Source organism: Cibotium barometz, chromosome 11 (assembly GCF_041138505.1).
Source record: "Cibotium barometz isolate CiBa-2024 chromosome 11, ASM4113850v1, whole genome shotgun sequence".
Taxonomy (NCBI): Eukaryota; Viridiplantae; Streptophyta; class Polypodiopsida; order Cyatheales; family Cibotiaceae; genus Cibotium; species Cibotium barometz.
Window position 1 is genome coordinate 25,715,603 of NC_141056.1, and position 22,168 is coordinate 25,737,770.

Here is a 22,168-nt window from a genome sequence, read left to right on the forward strand (position 1 = left end):
AACAATAGTCCAAAGCATATCATTTCGTGGAGAAGTAATAGGTAAACTAGTAATGAAATTTCTTGCCAAAAGGACCATGAGGAATATGCAAAGGTATTAGTAAGCCATGTTGTTTTCCATGATGTCGTTTGACTCGTTGGTAAACAAGATAGTCAAAAACAAAGTTGGGAACATCATTCTTTACAATAGGCTAATAAAAATCATCTACCACTGCTTTGAGAGTAGTAAGGACTCCTCTATGACCAATATAAGGAGAATTGTGCAATTCTTCTAAAAGAAGTTGTCTAAATGGAAGAGTTATGCATAAATGATTTTCAAAGAAAAGGAACCCATCATGATATGAATAATTATCAATAGAAATTTATCTAAATGAAAGGGTTATGCATAAATATTTTTAAAGAAAAACAAGCCATCATGGTAATTATCAATAGGCAAATAATTGTTAGAATGTAATTGTAACCATACATTATGAAATTCAAGATCATTCTTACATGTATCACGCCTAGCCGCAAAGGAATGTATATCAAGAAAAAAATATTTACAATGGAAGGATGTCTATTTATTGCATCAACCACCACAACATTTTCTTTTCTTGTTGATATTAAATGAGAGGATGAAAACTTTGAATAAATGATGCCCATTTAATGTGAGTCAGATATTAATGGTTAGGTAAGTAGATGTCGTATGATTTATTGGTTTTTTATATGAGGAATCTAGAACCCATTAAATAATGTTTCAAGATACGAAGTGCATGAACAACATCGTGAAGTTATTTGTGTCAAGTGCTGTATTTAGTTTTGGATGGTTAAGTTTACGACTTTCATATGCAAGAAGATGACCATCCTACATGAGGACTGCACCAATAACGGATCCACTGGCATCGGTGACAACAAGGAAGAAAGGTCTAGAAAAATCAGTTAATTGAAGAATGAGGGTATGTGTCAGAATATGCTTAAGCATGTCAATGTATTTTTGTTAGAAGACATTCTGCTTAGGGAGAAGGTTTCTATAATGCAATCAAAGAGAAGGTTTCTATAATAACTGCATAGACAAGAACGAACCTCAATAGCATTCTTTTTTGAGTAGGCCAAGTCTTAATAGTGTGGACTTTTTTAGGATCTACTCTAATACCTTTAGCTGATACAGTATAACATAAATATTAAATTTCCTTTTGAAAGAAAGAACTTTTCTCTGGATTAGCATATAATTGATTTTCTTTCAAAAGTTTGAACACAAAGATAAGATGTTGTTTATGCTCTTCTTCATTTTGATAAAAAACAAGAATATGGTCAAAGAAAACAATGATGAAGTGTTGGTGTTTCAACAAAATATGGTTCATCATTCGACTAAATGTTGTAGGTGCATTAGTAAGACCAAAAGGCATAACAAAAAATTCATAGTGTCCAGATAGAATGTGAAAAGAAGCCTTGTATATGTCAAATGAGGACTGTGGAGCTTCCTCATGATGTGCCTTAGTAGCTTGATTGAAGGTCTATAGCCACTTCTTCTTCAAGGTTTTGCATGGTGCTAGCATCCACACGGCCGAAGGACAAAGTGTCAGCATAGGAAAGCATAAGCGCTCAGGTGCCTTGTCCTCCATTTTAAAAGGAGAGACCATCGCCTATGATGTGAATGCTGTCTCACTCAGGCCTTTGCATGATAATGAATCCCCTGTAACTAGTTCTCTACATGTATAGTGGCTGGGTGACTGACTCTCTGCTCTGACTCTAACTCCAATGCAAGGTTGGCATGCTTACCATAGGGGATGTACCTATCCCTCTCAGGAGAGAGAATAACCTCTTAATGTTGGTAAACATGGGTGAGAGCCAGCACTTGTAGATACAACTGCTAGTCAAAATCTAATAATTACATAGTGACTAGGGTAGCACTTATAGATACAAGTGTGCTAGTCACAATCTAATTGCATGAAAAACCTAGACATCTTGAAACACCCTTCACTAAACTAACTATTAAACTTTATAGAATCGAGAGGTTTCTCAAAATAATCATATAGTAATAACTAGGCTATCACTTTGTAAATACAAGTGTGCTAGTCAATCTAATGGCATGGAAAACGTGGACATCTTGAAACACCCTTCACTCATGATAACCACTATATATTTTGAAGCTTTGGATGACCAAGTGTAAAAGTTTTGAGACTAAAGTTTGCATTGGAATAAAACCAATGGCTTGTAGATTTTATGTAACCCCTACAAGAACCATGAGAGAATAAGTCTTTCTAGGTAGAGGATGGGCTACCACCATGGAGTATCACACATAAGTTGGTGCAAATAAACCTCCCCCTTGCAACTTCCAATCGGTCTAGTAATGGTACTACACTATCCCGCTTAATCTGTACATGCATAATTACTTCTTGCACTTAAACATTTGAACATGTGGATGACTAATTGCTATGCGATAAACAAGATGAATTTCTTTAGTTGCCCATTATCAACAAATCCAAGAGCATACTTGTAGGTTTATATGTAAGAGGTCAAGGAATGTGTTCACTTGAGACCACAAAATCTCGTAAAATTGATGATGAAACCTTACGGATGTGTTTTTGCATAGGCATGGCAAAGCTTACTTAATGAAGTTGCTAGCCCCCATGTCTTGTACATTTGTGTTTATACGTAGGTGAGAACAAGGCTCATTCCACATAAGACTCAATTTATTTAATTTAAAATAGCCTTGAGGCTTAGGAGCCTTCTAAACTATGCTCTGTGTGAAAGCACATTGTGATTCACCTCATTAATTTGGATAGGTTGGCTTGATACATTGTTTCATGTGAAAACATCTAAGTTGGCGACACAAATCATCTTCTTAATAGGGGACAAATCGTTTCATGTGAAACTCTCCACGTTCATGACATGAACAATCCCTTGAGTCATGATGACTATTGGTGAGGGATTGAATGCTCCAACCACATCGAATCCAGTGACATTTTTGGGTAGCATAGGAAGGCCGAAAAAAGCAAGGCTGCTTGGCTTAAAAAACACATGATCTTCCACACTTGGAAGAAACTCTCATCAAACAAAAATAGAGGTTGTGTCTTTGTAATGCATAAACAATGTATGTTCCATGCTTGGCAACAATTCTTGTGCAATAGAAATAGAAATCATTTTCATCCGTGCTACTATCCACGACCACTAGCTTCCTTGGATGCCTTCCAAGGGTGGGGAAAAGGTGATTTCTACATATGGAAGGGCGTGGCATGTAGTGTCAGTCAACTGCATCTTTCTTAGAATTCACTCTTTGACACCATCCCATAGTTGAGATTGTTATGAGAATTACTCTGGTTTATTAGGAACTATATTTCTTATTTTATATCGGAGTTGGTAGGTGTGATTTGATGACGAGTGTGAGGGTCACTGCTTTTTAGGTGCTACACGAGTTTTATTGAAGCAATCCATGTTCACTTGAGCCTCTGAGCCATGCTCAGAGGCTCAAGTGATTTGATGAAGACGAGTGTGAGGGTCACTGCTTTTTAGGTGCTACACGAGTTTTATTGAAGCAATCCATGTTCACTTGAGCCTCTAAGCCATGCTCAGTCAAACTGAACCTCTGAGTTTGTTTGTAGTATTCCATGTCCATAAGAACCTCTGAGCAATGCCTGATCAGCCTCTAAGCCATGTTCGCTGAGTTATGTCGTCATTAATACCATTCACCATACAAAAGACAAGTATTGGGTGGAATCCCCCCCAACATGTGTGGCTCCTTCCCCCATACACGGTATTTATGTCATATTCATATTTTTAGCCCTTGGAGCTAATAATAACACCTTTTCCACTTTTGGCCTTTTGCTTTACATATAAATAAGCTTGTGAAGATTTCTAAGCTTTATACATGACAAAGCCTTTGTCCAATGATAAATACTAATGGGCCTTTACTCATAAAATAACCTTGTGCACACTCGCACATAAAATAACCTTGTTCACACTCGCACATAAAATAACCTTGTGCACATTTGCACATATAATAACCTTGTGCACATTCCATTTATTAAGCTGGTTTTTGCACACAGTTAATCAAGCATATTTTTCTACAATTATTGTGCTTCAAAAATATAGTAAAATATATACCCGTAAACAGTCCTCCCATTTGAAGAGCAATTGTCCTTAGTTGTGTAGAAGAAATCAAATAACACAAAATGTTGCAACAATAACATCGTGTTTGTCACCAGTGGTGGACGACATAACCTGCAAGGTAAACTGAGAGGTCCAAGCATGGCTCAGAGGCTGATCAAGCATGGCTTAGAGATTCTTATGGACATGGAATACCACAAATAGACTCAGAGGTTTAGTGACCAAGCATGGATCAGAGGCATGAAGGCATGGCTCAGAAGCTTGGGTGAACATGGACTGCTTTAATAAAACTTGTGTGACACCTAAATCAGTGACCCTCGCACTCATCATCAAATCACATGTACCAACTTTGATATAAAATAAGAAATATAATTCCCAATAAACAAGAGTAGTTCTCATAACACAGATCTCCCATCTCCACAATCTCCACACCCTCCTCTTTGGTGTCCCTTCCCATAGCCCACATGTTGATGAGCAGCCTTGTTTTCCTAGATAGCTTGTAACCCCCCCCTCTTTCATAGCCTAAAAATCTATCGGTAATTGTCTCTTTGTAGCTTGAAAAGGAATCAGAGTTATTCACATTTATGGATTGTGCTGCATAGTGCAACATGCCTATATAGTTTACTCCACAAATCATGTATCTATAACACACCATATGGCATCAAAGTTATGCACGTTTATGGATTGTGCTACATAGTGCAACATGCCTGTATAGTTTACTCCACATACCATATATCTACAACACACCTTCTCAAAAGTCTAAATACACTACACAAGCAATTAAATCCCTACCATAGGAGTTGGTCACTTGGGATTTCATCTCTCAAGGAACATCCGTTGTGCATAATTGCCAACCCACAGGTTCATGCACATTTATGGATTGTGTTGCATAGTGCAACATGCCTGTATAGTTTACTCCACACATCATATATTTGCAACACACCTTCTCATGTACCTGCTTCAAGTCTAGATGCAACATGCCTGTATAGTTTACTCCACACATCATATATTTGCAACACACCTTCTCATGTACGTGCTTCAAGTCTAGATGCAACATGCCTGTATAGTTTACTCCACACATCATATATTTGCAACACACCTTCTCATGTACCTGCTTCAAGTCTAGATACACTACACAAGCAATTAAGTCCCTACCATAGGAGTTGGTTAGTTGAGATTGCATCTCTCAAGGAATATATGTAGTGCAACATGCCTGTATAGTTTACTCCACACATCATATATTTGCAACACACCTTCTCATGTACCTGCTTCAAGTCTAGATACACTACACAAGCAATTAAGTCCCTACCATAGGAGTTGGTCAGTTGAGATTGCATCTCTCAAGGAATATATGTCGTGCACAATTACCAGCCCATAGGTTTTGAAATCGTCGTGTGCATCGTGGTTAAACAAAATGGGCTAGACAACTCCTATGTTACCTCTAGTTTTTGTTTCATAGCTCATGTGAGCTATGATGATAGTAATCACTTACCTTAATCACTCACCTTATAGTGTTCACACGCTACCATCAGCACCATGACCTTTCTTAAAGGTGGCAATGCATGTACTGATTTGAATCATTTGTTGGGTTGCTACTAGGAGAAGTGATGAAAGTCTTGGAAAAAAATATGTAGATCAAGTTTGTTCTCTTTTTCATCCCCGTTTCCCGCAATACTTTAGGTTTACTTCCCTTAAATAATAAAGGATGGATGACACATTACCTGTCTCAAGCTTTGGCCAAACTCTCAACGTTAAAGATAGTATGTACCACTATTCTCTCTTCACTCTTTGCTCCAATGAAAATCAATGAGAACTAGAGGTGCATGCTTGTGTTTTCACTTTCATGGCTTTCTATGCTTTTTAGCTTTGTATTACGAATTTGAGGTTGTAAGAATGAAGTACATGGTAATAAAAGGTAATGAGTTTGACATAAAAAACTTCAAGAATGAGTGCATCCTTATGACAATGAAAGGTCAATGCTTCATCTCTATGCAACACTGTAAAAATGATACACTCTTTGCACTTTCAACACTGGAAGTGTTTTCTCTAAACAAGGGAAGGGCATGTTTTGGTATGATTATAATTTTTAGAGAGAGTTGTGCCACATTTTCGCCTTGTATTATTAACTTAATCAAGAACTAACATTGGTAAATATGTATCATATGGTCTTTTTTTATTTTTCCTCACCCACACATGTATGTGCACTAAAGAAGCGTTATATTATAAAAAATGATTAACTTAATCAAGAACTAACATTGGTAAACATGTTACGCAAGGATTGTGTGAGAGATTCAATGACATCGGAGCATTTTCCTTGTTCTTAATTAGTCTCCAAATTCTAACAAGTACATTTCTAATGTCAGTCTGGTTCCCATGTTGACAAGTAATTGAGTCAATTTCTCGTACTGTAGTCTTAGGTCATTCTATAAAGTTGTCTTATATCTACATAATAACACCGAGAATAAATCATTAACTTGTTTACTGCCCTTTGAATATAGATTGATTAACAAAGACTTATGCGATTTTTTAAACATAATATATGTGTTGTCATTGACTAGGCCAGCTAAATCAATGCTCAATAAGCACTCCAACATCTTGTGCATCTCCTTAGTATTGTACATTTTAAATGTACACGAGATTTCATGGCAAATAGCTACCTAATAATTCTAATACAATTGCATTCTTAATTCTACTCATCTGTAAATGCCATCTTTCTTCATTGTGAAACACATCGTTAGTGCCCGTGTCCAAGCTTTTTGCCTACAGAACAAGCACTCTAGTTGCCACAGGTCCACTTGCTCCATGTGAAACCGACTAGTGTGGACCCACAAAGAATGACGTGGCGGTGGGGAGTGGATTTCCACAGGTGCTTTGGCTTTTTAGTCGTCGCAACACCTGTGATATGTGACCGACTGCTGACCCTACATCTGCGTATGCGTGGTCGTCTTTCTTCCTCCTCGTCCTCCTCTTCTTCTCTGTACAGAACACAGAAAAGCAGACAAGCATAACGGCAACACTGGTCTTATGGCGGGGTGGTTTCTTGAAGAAGAACGCAGATGATGGAGCCTTCTCCAGGTGCCTCCCTTTTTTCTCTCTCTTTTTTTTTTTTTCCCCTTAGACAGAAATTGGTCTTTCCCCGAACTATTTCTCGAGGCATTTAGGCTAGGTCCTTTTTTTTGGGGGGGATTTTCTTGGAGATCCTCCGTACACAAATTTGCCGTTTGCCCGCACAAATCCTGCCACCCTTTGTACGGAACACGTACGGAATTTCCCCACATGTGCAAAGCGTTTCCCATGCGGTTTCGATCATTATGTATCAGCAGTGGCTAAGCAGAGATATTTTCTGACAAAGGCAGCAAACAGGTTCAGAATATGGCTTCTTACCGTTTTTTGTTGTCGCAAGCCCTCAAAAGAAGCGTTTTCGCTGTAATCCTTTGAAAGAAACGCACCTAGGTGTGCTGTCTTCAGGTCTTTACATTCTCCAAGATTGCAGGTTATCCTCGTTGCCCTTGGTGATGGACAGGGGATGTTTCCTGTCCATGTCCCTACCCATCCGCAATTCTAGGAAAATTGTGTAACTCCCCTTATTAAGGAATCTCATATCATGGAGAAGTCAAGGATTTATCGCCACAACCTAGTTATGTAGTAACAACTTCATGAATTTTAGTCACCTAAAGTGATCATGGATACTATGAAAAATTTTAGCCTTCCCCCTCTTCCCATTGTACGGGCGCAGCTGTGGCCAGCTCAATGTCTCAAACCACCGGTAGGTGAAGGCGAAACCACATCTGTAGCCGGCGCCAATTTCTTTTGCAAATTAGAAAAAATCCACTTTGATCCGTGCAATTGGAAGTCGAGGAGCATGCCCTCATGAAAAACCGAAGTGATAAGTTATGCAAAAAGACAACTATTTATAAATGGCCACAGTTCATTACATAAGAGACATGCTTGTAACCTTGTCACTTTCTATCAAGAAGAGCCTTGGGTGTGGATGCAATACACTCATTTTTGCTCATTAGTTGCATTGCAAAGCTAATTTTGCCAAAAAAACTCATTTGAAGTAGAAAGCTTTGTAGAGTTGTAGAGCGAACGAGACATGCTTGACCCGTTTAGGATTAAGGTTTGCTATATTTTTCTTTTTCTCTTTTAGGGAAAAATAGAACAAAAAGATTGCAAAAGCTTTATCTTCTTGACAACAAAAAGAACTGAGATGTCGAATTTTTCACACCATTGGGTGCTTACGCAAGAAAGGTTGTATGAAGGGGTTGCATAGATTCATAATGGTGTTTATATATGTATGAAATTAAGATCAATCTTAGTGATAAACCAAATTATGGATGGGAGTGTTGCTCGCACTCGGGTTGAGTTTAAGACATAGTTTTATACTCAATTTCTACCACCAAACTTGGGAAGGGATGCGGGAGAGTCAAGTTTAGCTACTCCTAGTTCAAAGTCATTGTTTGCTCCCAAAAGGGATGCTGCACTTAGCATGAACAGGGAGGTTATCTCTGCCCCATTCAGTCTTGTAAACCTTGTTCCAAGCTTTTGTGGAAGTGTGTCCATGGTTGCCAAGACAAGAAGAATCGTTAGGCTATTGAAGAGGCTCATAATTCTAGCTCTTATCATTACTATTCAACAACTTGTTGCAACATTTACACATGTTGACCAAAGTGGTTTGGAAAGTTGTGTTAGACTCATTGGCGAGAATGGTTGGAGATATCAAAAGATATGCCCAGGAGGACGGTATGGGGGCATGGCAAGTTTGCCACAGCCGTTCACTATGAATGGAACCGGCGTTCACTTCTAGAATTTCATCGAGATTGTAATTTTTGCCTACTTTCCTCCTTTGATTTCTGCAGATCCTTGTTTTCAAGTATTATCTTCAAGGATTGGTTGCCTTTGTGTATGATTGATGTAGCATGCAATAGGGCCGTTGTGACACACAACAAAGTCTTCTTTAAACTTGTGAGTTTATGCAATCCACTCTACTTAAAAGAGAGAGAAGACAAGAGTTGACACTAGATTGGGTAAGTATCGACTGAAGGCTCCCCCTCCCTCCGTTGCAAGCAAGAGTATTTGCTTGTATTACTTTGGAGAACTTGTGAATGATGACTATGGATTGCCAAATGCAAAGACGTGGAAGACCGAACGCTGATTGAACCATATGCTAACCCAATAGCACTGTAGAAGACTCTATGAAGCCACTTATGTAAGTCGAGATCTGTTGAGGATATGTAGTAACGCCGATGATAGACTTTTTGGCATTTATGTAGAGCCCATTATCTCGCAAGATGCAAAACTTTCTCCATATCCTTCTTATGTTGCTCCATAGTGGTTGAGAATATAAGTATGTCATCAAGAAATATGAAAACACACTTACCAATGAGTACTGCGAAAATTTTGGACATCATTTTATTGAAGATTGCCGGTGCGTTGGTAAGCCCAAATGACATGACTACGAACTCGTTGTCATGTGCACAGTGCGTATCTACCGTGTGCTATACGCATGCAAGACTAGTTTCGAGGCTTGGGGAAGCTTGGAACTAGGCAGGCTGATTGACCAGCTGAGTTAGGGAAATACTAACGGGCGGGCACCCAAGTATGGACGGGCGGGCGGCCAAGTGTGGACGCTCGATGGCCAAGAGCCTATAAAAGGGTGGCCAAGGTTAGTTATTGTATTATAGAGAGTCTCGCGAGTTTGTGAGAGCTCTATGGTCTTGGAGCCTGGATCTAGTGCAGACGTGCACCTGCTTTACGCAGCCGAGGTCGGTAGCAATCTCGAGGCCCGCGAGGGCAGCTTCGTGGCGGTATGGGACGTCACGAGGAGGAGATTGGTCGGTTCGTCATCCTAGTTAGCTCAGCTCGTGGCTCGGTGGGGACAGCCAAGACTGTGGGCTTGCCCACGGCTCGCTCTCCCTCCCTTGCAAGCAAGAGTATTTGCTTGTATTACTTTGGAGAACTTGTGAATGATGACTATGGATTGCCAAATGCAAAGACGTGGAAGACCGAACGCTGATTGAACCATATGCTAACCCAATAGCACTGTAGAAGACTCTATGAAGCCACTTATGTAAGTCGAGATCTGTTGAGGATATGCAGTAACGCCGATGATAGACTTTTTGGCATTTATGTAGAGCCCATTATCTCGCAAGATGCAAAACTTTCTCCATATCCTTCTTATGTTGCTCCATAGTGGTTGAGAATATAAGTATGTCATCAAGAAATATGAAAACACACTTACCAATGAGTACTGCGAAAATTTTGGACATCATTTTATTGAAGATTGCCGGTGCGTTGGTAAGCCCAAATGACATGACTACGAACTCGTTGTCATGTGCACAGTGCGTATCTACCGTGTGCTATACGCATGCAAGACTAGTTTCGAGGCTTGGGGAAGCTTGGAACTAGGCAGACTGATTTAGGGAAATACTAACGGGCGGGCACCCAAGTATGGACGGGCGGGCGGCCAGCTGTGGACGCCCGATGACCGGCCAAGAGCCTATAAAAGGGTGGCCAAGGTTAGTTATTGTATTATAGAGAGTCTCGCGAGTTTGTGAGAGCTCTATGGTCTTGGAGCCTGGATCTAGTGCAGACGTGCACCTGCTTTACGCAGCCGAGGTCGGTAGCAATCTCGAGGCCCGCCAGGGCAGCTTCGTGGCGGTATGGGACGTCACGAGGAGGAGATTGGTCGGTTCGTCATCCTAGTTAGCTCAGCTCGTGGCTCGGTGGGGACAGCCAAGACTGTGGGCTTGCCCACGGCTGTCATGGTTGGGAGGTGAGTCAGGCCCTGCACCCCCTTGCTTGTTTGTTTGTTCGTTTGTTTGCAGGATTCGAGTTTCGAACCAAGATCGATCGCGAGGGGATCCGTGGGGATTTGACACTCCTAGTGACCACGGTCTGTCTGGAAAGCTGTTTTTGGAATGTTACCTTCAAAAATGCGGACCTAATGGTAACCACTCTTAAGGTCGATCTTAGTGAAAAAATTTGCATTGTCTTAATGCTCCAAAATGTACTCAATCTGGTCATACGAAACTTATTCTTGATAGTGAGTTTGTGTAATGCCGTGTAATCTACATAGAGGCGTGTAGACTTGTCCTTCTTTTGGACAAATAGAATGGGTGCAGCAAATGGTAAGAAAAATGGCTGAAAGAATCCGGCTCGGAGGAGCTTAGATAACTGCTTTTCTACCTCGCCCTCTAAAGTCTTGGAAAGACGATAGGAAAGACGATAGGAAAACTTGCTAGGAGGTTCTGTCCCAGGGACCAAATCGATATGATGGTCCTTAAGATGAGAGACTGGGTGGGAGATCGTCCCGAAGCATAATGTCTTGGTGTCGAGACAGGAGGTTTGCCAACTGGGGGACCGGAGATGAAGATGAGAGCCGCTATCGATGAGGTAGAGGCTGTCTAAGCACGAACATAAATCAATGCTCCTTTCGTTCCCTTGCGGATAGCTCGTTGGGCGTGGAGATGAGAAATCAAAGGGATTTCGAGAATGCTCCATCTCCATGAATCATGACAGGCTCAGGAAAACCTTTACAGATAGTAAAAGTGTCCTGCTCCCAATTGGGAATAGGTTCATACTGACAAAACCACTAGATTCCTAAAATCATGTCACATCGCAAAAGAGACGAGAGAATGAAATCTCGTTGGAATGAGGCCTTTTGAACTTGAAAAGGAAACTGTTGTGTCTTTTGAGAAATGTGGGTGCGGAGACCAGGTGTAAACCCGTTCACATCCAAACGATAGGACACTAATGTACATCTCATTTTTGTAGCCAACTGGGGAGAGATGGCATCCTCAGAACAACCCATGTCAAATAGGACTACGAACTGGAGACCCTTGGTAGAGCCATAAGCTTGGATCATGCTTTTCTATGTAGCATCAATCAAATACCACGGATGGCATAGGATGCATAGAAGGTAAGAGATGAACTGCGTTGGTGGTAATTAGGCAGTGTTGGAGGAGTAGGAGATGTTGTGGCAACTGTGGAAGAAGGTGGCTTGGAGGCTTGCTTCGCTTGCCATTTCTGACAATCCTTCTTACCATGCCCAATGGTATGACAATAGAAATATCGGTTTTCTGATTGGTACTTCTTTTGCTCCTCTAGAGGAAGATAGCTTCCAATGATGTCCGCTTTAACCTTGTCCTCGGGGGTTTTCTTAGGTTTGGATTCCTTATCCTTCTTACCCCTTGAATTGGAGCTAGAATTACCGCCCTTCTTAGTGTCTTTAGAAGACGAGTTACCTTTCCCTGGTTGCGAAGCAGATTGTTGCTGTCGGGGTTTCGTATTAGATTGCGGTTGTTTTGGCTTGCCTCCGTTCATCTTCATTTGTTCATTTTGTGTGAGAGACAAAGCCCGGTCATATGTGCTAGGTTCAAAGTTACGAACTGGGAGCCAAATGTTGAGATCGAGCTCTCATTGGTGCTCCCGAGCTGCGAGGTCAGCCTGACGCCAGTCTTCTTCAAGCTTGCGTTTGTTAAAATATTGCATCTTCCTTAATGCTGTCGTGGAGGTCCTGTCGGCCTGTTTTCTAGAGCCGACTTGCTTCATGCACCAGTATATAAGAGTTGCTCTCTTTTATTCATTCAATCATCTTACATTGCCCTATTTGCTGGCTCTTGTACTGTGTAACCTCAAGCTAATAAAGCTCTTGTTCTTGCTTGCAATCTTTCTCTCTCTCATGTTTATTTGCTTCCGCTTGTGCACATTCTTTCATGGTATCATACGCTTAGGCTCCGGCTGTTGCACAAAAATCTGATCTTTGTCTCTCTCCTTCTTCAACTACGCCTTGCGTTTTTTGCTTCCAAGAGGAATCCATCCTAGTTTCACAGGGGAAATTGAAAGTTTCATCGTCTATTGGACCTGATCAGACACTCTCGATGGTGCAGAAGAAAGTTCGGAGTCGGTGTTACAAGTGTGGGAAGAAAGGCCACCAAAGGATTGTCAGTCAAAGGACAAAGGCAAAGCCAAGGACAAGGGCAAGTCTTCAAAGAAGGGCAAAGACAAGTCACATGACACTGACACAGACTCGTCTAGTGATAACCCCTGCTCTCCCAAGGCCTTACAGACTAGAGAGAACATGACTGGTGTCCTGCTCTGATCCTAAGGGTGTCCCCCCGCGTGCTGTCTTCCAGAAACGGCTTGTGGGCGGGAGAGGGGGGCTTTCAAAAGCTCTCTTATATTAAATCCGGAGCATGGGACCCGTGTGTCGGAGTTCCAAGTATAAAGACAGGCAAGTTCACTTGATGGTCCGAATGAGTTCTAGGATCAACCAAGTTTCCTTCATGGTTCAGATGAGTTCTAGAACTATTGGTCAGCAGAGACTATGGATAGGATGTGTTCCATGTTCATTTGTTCGAGGTTATTAGATGTGATGAGTTTGGTGCCAAGCAGATTTTCTTTTGCTCTTTATAGTGGCATTATGTGTTCTGATTCACCAAGCTGACATGTGCATTTTCCGAGGTGTACGCAGTACTGGCCATGCTGAGGTGTCCATGGTCACACCTTCGTCGTGAGTTTTCTTTTGACTTCTTTGCACACTTCAAGATGTAGAGGGGGTGTTAAAATATTGCATCTTCCTTAATGCTGTCGTGGAGGTCTTGTCGGCTTGTTTTCTACCGTTGTTTCTGCACCTTTGGAGGACCTCCCCCAAACTGGGAAATTTTTCCATATTTTTTTTGGATTTTTTTCACATTTTTGGCACCCTTTTTTGGCATCTCCCATTTTATGCTCCAGTCGGCCTGCTTTATGCTGGCCGACTGGGCTCTCTAGGTGCTATATAAGCATGGAGTTTGCCCTCAGTTGTATTATCTCTTTTTCGGCATATTCTGGGATCTTGATTGCACCTACGGTGTGCCTCGTGCTACCTACTCTAGCTTTGTAACCACTTTTTGGTGTATACGATCTTCCATACTATGCATAATGGAGTTGATAGTTATATAGTCTTGTGGGTTGACTACCATGAGTATATAACATGCACGTTCCTAAAGGTGAATTTGGGCATGTTCTTGGATTCATCTAGGTATATATATACACGATCTTCCTTCAGTTCCTGTGCATCCTGTATTTGTGAACTTCAGTTCTCTTTCATTGTTTGGCACTTTGTCATGGTATCAGAGCAGGTTCTGGACTGAGGATTTGGTGGACAACACCTATATCTGTTTCTTCCCAAAGGAGGTTGGTTGCGTTTTTCATCTATAGGCTGCGTTTTCTTCTGGAGAGCTGCCTCCCTACCCCGGACTAACTAGAATGCTAGGTTCTACCCAACCTTCATCGTGCATCAGGAGGGACTCCCATCTTCACCCCTCTACTCTTACCTCAACTTATGCTTTGGCTAGTGGTGGTTGGTTTTTGGCCGTGTTCTCATCTACAGGCATATTTTTGTTGAATTAACAGCCTCTTCTACCACTCTTTTTCCACCCTTTCTGTAACTCGTGGCGGGTGCCCGAGGGACTAGCGCCTTTGACACACTTGTTGATACCATCAATGCATATTAAAACATTTAAACATGGCCACAGCCTTAACATATATCCATCATCACGTTGCATGAAACATAAAAGCTGGACAAAACATCCACAAATGCTGAAAGTGGAGCTTGACCGCATAGAGACCGGAATGCCCCCCCCCCCCCCCCCTTTGGAGTATTTTATTACCCAAGGAGAATAATATCATGCACAAGCTTTGAGGGCCTTACTCTCCCCACGGGAGATGCCGGATTATCCATATACAAATGCCATAACACAGCCCAACACGAGGCAACCAAGCCGGAACACATGTTGTAGAAATGTTGAACCAACAATATAATCCATATACCTCCGTGTGGGTACTGATTCTTCCCCAAAAACCACGGGTCTTCATGCAATAGAGTTGGTACATCAAGTACAACTCTCCATTCAGCCGGTACAGTAGGTACAGTGGCTGGTACAATAGGTACAATGGTTGGTACAGTCGGTACAATGGCTGGTACAGTAGGTACAACAAGTACAATGACTAATACAGGCAGTACAGTGGCTGGTACAGTAGGTACAAGGGCTGGTACAACAAGTACAATGACTAGAAATCATAATAAATGATTATATACCCTTGCCTTCAGTATTTCTTCGCGATGGAAGCCTCCAAAACAGTCCCCAACAGCTGGTATTCTTCATGGGCAGCCTTCAAGAGAGAGAAAGAGAGTAGCCATCATTAGGGCAGCCTGTAATGGTGGTAGAGACTAGTGTGCAGCAAGAGAGTCTCCTCTTAATGAAGAGAGAGGGCTCCAATTTATAGATTTGGGGCTCCCATGAGTGAAAATGGAAAGAGAAGGCTATGATGACAAGTGGAGAGCCACACAATAGCTGGAGTGACAAGTGTGAGGCCACTTGTCTCACTTTGATCCATTTTCTAACAAGTGTGAGGCTACTTGTCCCACTTTGATCCACTTTCTTGCCACATGTCCCAATCTAAGAGATGGGTTCTCCCATAATCTTTACCTCTAAAAATATCCCAACTAGTAGACATTCTGTCATAGGCACTTTGCCAACTCTTGGTATCTGCTCAGTTCCAGATGTAATGACGCGAACAGAATTTCCATCGGAGTTGGGCAAAAAATAGCAACTCTCCTAAATTTTAGGAGTGTGGTCCTTTGTATTCTAGGATAATCCCCCATTCCCAAAGCTTGTACTTTCCAAATATTTAGACATCCTGGAGTCCACCAGACCCCTTTCATAGTGGGAAATGTCGAGGTTGGTGACACTTTCCCTCCCCTTGCTTCTGAACCCTCTCTCTCTTTCCTGCCTTCTCATATCTACAGGCTGCGTTTTCTTACGCTTTAGAGAAGTTTTCACGTAGAGGATGGCTTCAAATACTTCCACCATTCCCCAGTTGCAGAAAGACTCCAAATTTAATGGCTTCAATTATTCCTAGTGGAAGGATACCATCTTTAACCTTCTGGTGGGTCTTGATCTTTGGCGGCTCGTTGATGCTTCTACTCCAAAGCCCGACCCCGCAACCAACTCACCACAGACTGTGAATTATTGGACCAGCATGGATCTTCGGGCTCGCAGAGTCATCTCCTACAACTTGAACCAGCCATATCTCTCGGAATTTTCCGATATGGATAAAGCTGCCCAAATCTCTAAGGAATTATGGGATGCACTTGCAACCTGTTTCCAGAGGAACACCTACAGCCGCAAGCTTCATTTAAAAGCTCGACTCAGTGAGGTGCAGATTACCGAGACGGATGATGTCATGGCCAAAGTGCAAGTACTCAAGAAGATCTGTCAACAACAAGCCATCTTGGGAGTCCAAATTCCCAATGATGACTTTGTCATTGAGTTACTGGGCAAACTTCCTCCATGTTATCCTTTAAGGATACCATTGCCTTTCGCCCTGTTCTTCCCCTAGTGGATGCGGTGATTGGCATGCTTCAGGACAGGCTAGATATCATGAAGATCTTTGACTCTTCTCTTGTTGAGTCAGGTTTTCAGCCATGGGAAGCCCAAGTGACAACCCAAAGGAGGTAATAAAAACGGTGGTAAATCCAAGGAGTCGTCTGCTTCAGGCTCCAAGGATAAAGATAAAGGAAAAGACAAATCTACGGAGAGGAAATGCCACTACTGTGGCAAGGCTGGTTGTCTTCGGTCCGATTGCTTCAAGAAGAAGAGGGATGAGGAGAAAAAGTCAAAACAAAAGGACTTCGACGACAAAGAATCCAAACCCAAAGACAAAGATGTGGCCTTTGTTCTAGTCGAAGAGTGCACCTCATCCACTAAGGCGCTATAACATGCGGAAGCTTCGGGGGAGATTGGTGGTAACTTCAATGCTCAGAAATCAGCACACTTTTCGCGATGGAATATTAACGCACAAAACTGAATGAAGATGTGCAGAAAATAGAGAGAGAGAAGGAGAGAGGAGAGGACACAGTATTGGGTCCCAAATACCCTTTATAGGGATGATTTTTCTAGGAAGGTTTGGATCTTTTTTCTATCCCTGAAATTTCAGACATTTACAAAGTTCAAAGAATTGGTTAACTTGCTATGGTGGAGGCCGACACTAGCCTCAAAGTCGTCAAAGTGCGCTCCAACAATGGTGGTGAGTTTACTTCTGGAGCACTCATTGACTTTTGTACTTCTCACGGCACATAGAGACAGTTTTCTACTCCCCACACTCCTCAGCAAAACAGGGTAGTAGAACGGTGTTACATCCGGAAGCTTTGAGAGTCTTCTTTCAGCCCTAAACACCTCTTAGAACATGCTGATGCAAAAACGCAGATAGAAGGGAGAGTAGAGAGAGAGAGATGGCTGGAAATTCAGTATCTTCATATGGTACAAAAAGGCACATAGATTCTTGCAGCCATGGGCTGCCTTCCATGAGAAGGTAGAATACCTATTCTAGTCCTAGTCTAGACCCACACCCAAAGGGGGAGTGAATGAATCTAACTATGAGCATTAGTGCCTTTATATAGGCCCCCTAGACAACTAGAGTGCTGGCCAACTGGACATATTCATCATAAGTGCAGATCCGACCTGTTCTCCATGCAGCAGACAGCAGCTTCTGCCAGCCGACAGGACACCTTGCAGCCGACAGGTCTTCCTTGTCCTTCTCCTAGTCCAACACTTGCCGAATCTGCACTTCATGCTCCAAAATCCCTGGTTCTAATCTCTTTTTCTGGCTGCCCCTTCAGGACTAGCTTCAGGACATGTCCATGGGCAAAACCTTTGCACATGACAAACGGACCATGACATGGGGTAGAGGTGTAGTGCACCAAGACCTAGTTGGAAAAGAATTGATCATTCTGACTCAGCTTCAAGGTCTAAAGGAAATTTTTATATGGTGTGTATGGGACTCTAGGATCTACAGTATGTAGAGTTTTTGGGTCTATCTATATAAACTTGCTATGTCCTATCCTTATGGGGGATAGTTACCTTATGGTAGACAGAGATGCAAGGTTTAACAAGAAAATTGTTGCTAGGATTGGGAGGGTGAATCTTTCACCCAGCTTAGTGTTGTCTACTATGATTCCTTGAGAGGGCTATGTCGAACCGATGGGCATTTTATTCGTTATTGGCAGTAGGTCCAAGCAGGGAGCTCCATTGATTTTAGACCAGGACTTTGGGATCATTCTACCTGTTAGGGTGGGAGGTAGTCAATATCTTTCCTTTTTTGGGAACCGGTTGTTGTATCATGATGATACAGTTTGTGTACTGGATTGTATTGAGATTAGGGGAGAGATCTCTTATGATAGTTACAACGCTCTTACAGCAGGTCATCCGGAAAAGTAGGTCATCCAGAAACTCCATGGATTTGTGCTCATCCTTAGTCCGATGGGCAGATGGAGTTTGGATCTTAGTAGTCTCAGAGCCTAGAGGGCCCTCAATAAGGCTTCTTGGTGACCAGGTAGCTGTAGTAAGTATAGACCCACACACCTCTGATGTCAGTAGTTTCAGAGCCTGGAGGGTTAAATTTCTTCCTGAAGGGGGGAGAGAAAGAGAGAGCTGCTTGCTTGTTCTTGTTTGGCTTGCCGCCATGATCGTTTGATTGGGAAGTATAGAAATTTGTGAACGTGTGTGTGTGTGTGTGTGGAGAGAGAGAGAGAGAGAGAGAGAGAGAGAGAGAGAGAGGTGAGGTGCTTGATTGGTCTGCTTTGGCATGCTGCCTTGATTGCTTGATTGGGGCTGAACACGTGTGTGTGTGTGTGTGTGTGTGTGAGAGAGAGAGAGAGAGAGAGAGTACTTATGTTTCATTGGCATGCTGGGCAGAAAGTTGAGTTTGCAATTATGGAAGTTTGTGCATACCCCTGCTCAGAGCAAAATTCTAGCTCCATATTATCTCAGTTGGGGTCACATTCTCAGGAAACTGTCTCTCAAATGCCTGCTCCTCAATTGTCTTTGCCTGCTCCCCCCATGGGGAAGTGTGATCAGATTGTGGTTCTGGATTCCTCTCGTATAGCAATGCAGATTGCTTCTGGGAAAATTGTATGGCCAATTCTACCCAAGCCTAAGGATATTTCTCCCAAACTGGAGCCAGATGTTCAACAAAGCCATCCGTTTGTAAATGTGGTTGCTAATGGTGCTTCACATTCAGACTTGGAGAGCACAGGCTTGGTGTTGGGACAAGCAGACACACCTGTGGAGAAATGCAAAGTGAGGAAACGACCACGATCAGCTTCAGAGGATGCGGAGGTGCATGATGGTGATGGACCAAATGAAAAACAAGCCATCATGAGGTGGAAGGATGTATGGGTGGCTCAACTCATTAACATTAGGGGGAGAATGCAGGCAGCTTTTTCTGGCCCCCAGAAACAAAGGGTAGACTTGTGGCAGGTTGTAAAAAATGAGATGGCGAGGACTTCCTATGGGTTTGACAAAGACTCGGAAGCCTGTAGGAAGAAGTGGCGACGGGTATACAAGGAGTACAAAGATGATAAACATTTACCTGTTGCAGGCAATGGATCCCAGAAGTGCAGATTCTATGAGTTGATGGAGTTCTACATGGGGGACAGGGCTAATGGTTTCTCTGATCCTACATCAACTGCAGTTGGCTTTGGCATTCCTTTTTTGATGGCTCCTGTAAAAGATGAATTGCTTCCTGTTACAAACGAGATAGAGGATGCCAAGGCTACAGACAGCACAGTGCTGCTACATCCAAGTTCAGAGCCTCATGCCACTGAAGGATCTGCTGCCATTGAAAGGCACGATGCCACTCAAGAACCTTCTGGAAGGTTTTATGTGCCTGAGGTGGGTCAAGCTCCACCCATCACTGGAGAAGCTCGTGCAATGAAAAAGCCTCATAAAAGAGCAAAGCGCCATGCAACAGGAAAGGCATTTACAGTGGACACGACAGCTCCAAACTCATTGCAGTCAATGCTCTCAGAGTTGGTGAGCATAGGAAAGGAAATGCTGCAAACCACAAGACAATTTGAGCAGGAAAAACTTGACGTTTTACACTCATTGAAAGAAACGCTTCATGAAATCTCCCAAAGAATCTGAAGAAATTTCCTTGTGTATCTTCTGCATTGGCAACAAACATGGCCAAGCGTTACAGATCTCTCATGGACCATGCAGGTCTAGCTCTGATGTAATGGTTTGAAATATGTTTAGTTCACCTTTCAAGATGTGTTATTGGTTCTGACTTTATTTTTAGATAATTCAATGGAACAAGGTGGAAAGGTTATGTATTTCACAATTCTTGCAAGCATTTATCTGGAGTTTTTTGGTGGAGTAAAAAGTTGTCCTGTTGAGGGCAAGTTTCTGCATGTGATAACACTAGTATCTGGTATTGATATCAAGGGAACGCAGTTTCTTCTATTCATGTATGTAGGGGGTATAGTGGTCACAGTGCACATTGTCATGCTGTTATGAGCTGTGCGTATAAATGTGTCCATTTGACTCTGTTTTTCAGAGAGATTTGCCTGTTCAAATGCTCTTCCTTACTGATGCCCCATCATGACGAATGCTGATGTATACTATTGCCAGTATTACCTTGTGGTGTTACGTGAAATGGGCCATTATAACTACAATATAGCTGATTATGTTCAATGGTGGACAATGGGAGAAGCATGACTTTATGCATCTCTCTCCTGCGTTTTTTGTATTAGTTTTGCTGGAGGTTCGAAGTGGTAGTCCGTGTGAATACAAATTTCACGAGGCTTAGATTTTGCTAAGATGCTAGGTACATCACAGTCTATAAAAATTACAAGAGTGATACCTTTGCCCACGTGAACATTGATTGTATGCTTCGTCAACATGGGCAACAGTGACATTGTTTGGCAAATAGGGCATGGATTTTATCGGATTCTGTTATTCGTCGGTGGTGTGTGTTCTCATCGCAGTGGGTGGTTGCATTGCCTCTAACGAGGCAAGATGTTCTTGGGGATTTACACGAGGCAAGGCTTCCTCTTTGGAAAAAAAAAAAGATTTGGTTTTTTGTCAGGTGTTAAATATGCCTTGTATGGGGCAGGTGTTCTCGGAGGTGGAAACCTGTGTCAAGGTGCTGTTAAGCAATCATGTGTTTATATTGATTAAATAATTATATAAAAGTTAATTTAATGTTGAGGCAAGTTTTCACCTCGATAGGATGTGAGATGTTCTATGGTAAATTATTTTTTGACAAGGTAGGGATTGCTGAACCCTTTAAATATATAATGATGTACTTGCACTCCCTCATACTAAAAGATCTTAAATATATAATGATGTACTTGCACTTCCACATACTAAGACGCAGTTTATCGGGTTGTTGATGGTTACTGAACTCAAGTATCATGCCTTGCAATTTTTTAATTGCAATTGGTTTATAGAAATTGATACCTTTTTTGTGCTTCACAAAACAACACTATATCTAAAGCCATGAGTATCTTTTTGACTATCGATATTGGTAAATTTTGAGAAGCTTTTAAAGTGTTTCAAATAAATCCCATGTGTTCATCATCCTAGTATGACTTCAAGTTCTTCATGAGGCAAATGCTCACTATGTTTGTTTTTTTTTCCTCACTTGTCAACGTTGATAGCCATCATATGTTGTTACTTTTATCCTTTTGCACCAACATGGTTTTCAGCAGACATCATTGCTACAACATTACTTTGGTTATAGGACATAACTAGATGTGGGCAGGTAGGCAAAATAACAATTGTGTTCAGTCGTGTAGGAGAGAGATGACTACCAAGCCATTGAGTGATGTAGTGGTGGGATTAATGGGATTAAGGAGGGGATTAAGTGAGGATTGATTAGCAAAACCGTTTTCTTCGCATACCTGCTATCATACTCCTCTCTTGTGGACATGACACAAGCTTAAAAACATTTTATGGTAGAAAATATGAAGTCAAGTTATTTTGTCTTATTGTGCAACAGAAGCAAATCATAATTTATGACACAATCTTCTGAACAAATCATAATTGATGTACTATTGTAGAAAAACTATGCAAAATAGTACAACAACGTTTGACAAGCCTTATTAAAGATACTGTATAAAGGCCAATGATTACCTTTCAAGCAAATGAACCACATGGAATTAAAGCTAAGAAAATAAGCAACAATAATGAAGTCCACTACGCACCTCTAGAAGGTCATGTATACGTCCCTAGGTGGAACAATTTCACTCCATA

At 41.9% G+C, this 22,168-nt stretch overlaps 1 protein-coding gene across 1 annotated transcript; it reads left to right on the forward strand.

Annotated features, from left to right (window-relative positions):
* Window positions 1–6,972: 6,972 nt before the first annotated feature.
* LOC147633958 (uncharacterized) lies at window positions 6,973–20,294 on the forward strand. The gene is made up of 2 exons (XM_086805038.1): window positions 6,973–7,160; window positions 18,827–20,294. Exon 2 carries the CDS (start codon window positions 18,845–18,847, stop codon window positions 20,054–20,056), a length of 1,212 nt encoding a protein of 403 aa, XP_086661164.1. The 5' UTR covers window positions 6,973–7,160; window positions 18,827–18,844; the 3' UTR covers window positions 20,057–20,294.
* The last annotated feature ends 1,874 nt before the right edge of the window (window positions 20,295–22,168 follow it).

What these genes read in the sequence shown, in the direction of transcription:
- LOC147633958 (XM_086805038.1), top strand. Translation starts at nt 18,845, where the DNA reads ATGGAAGTTTGTGCATACCCCTGCTCAGAGCAAAATTCTAGCTCCATA.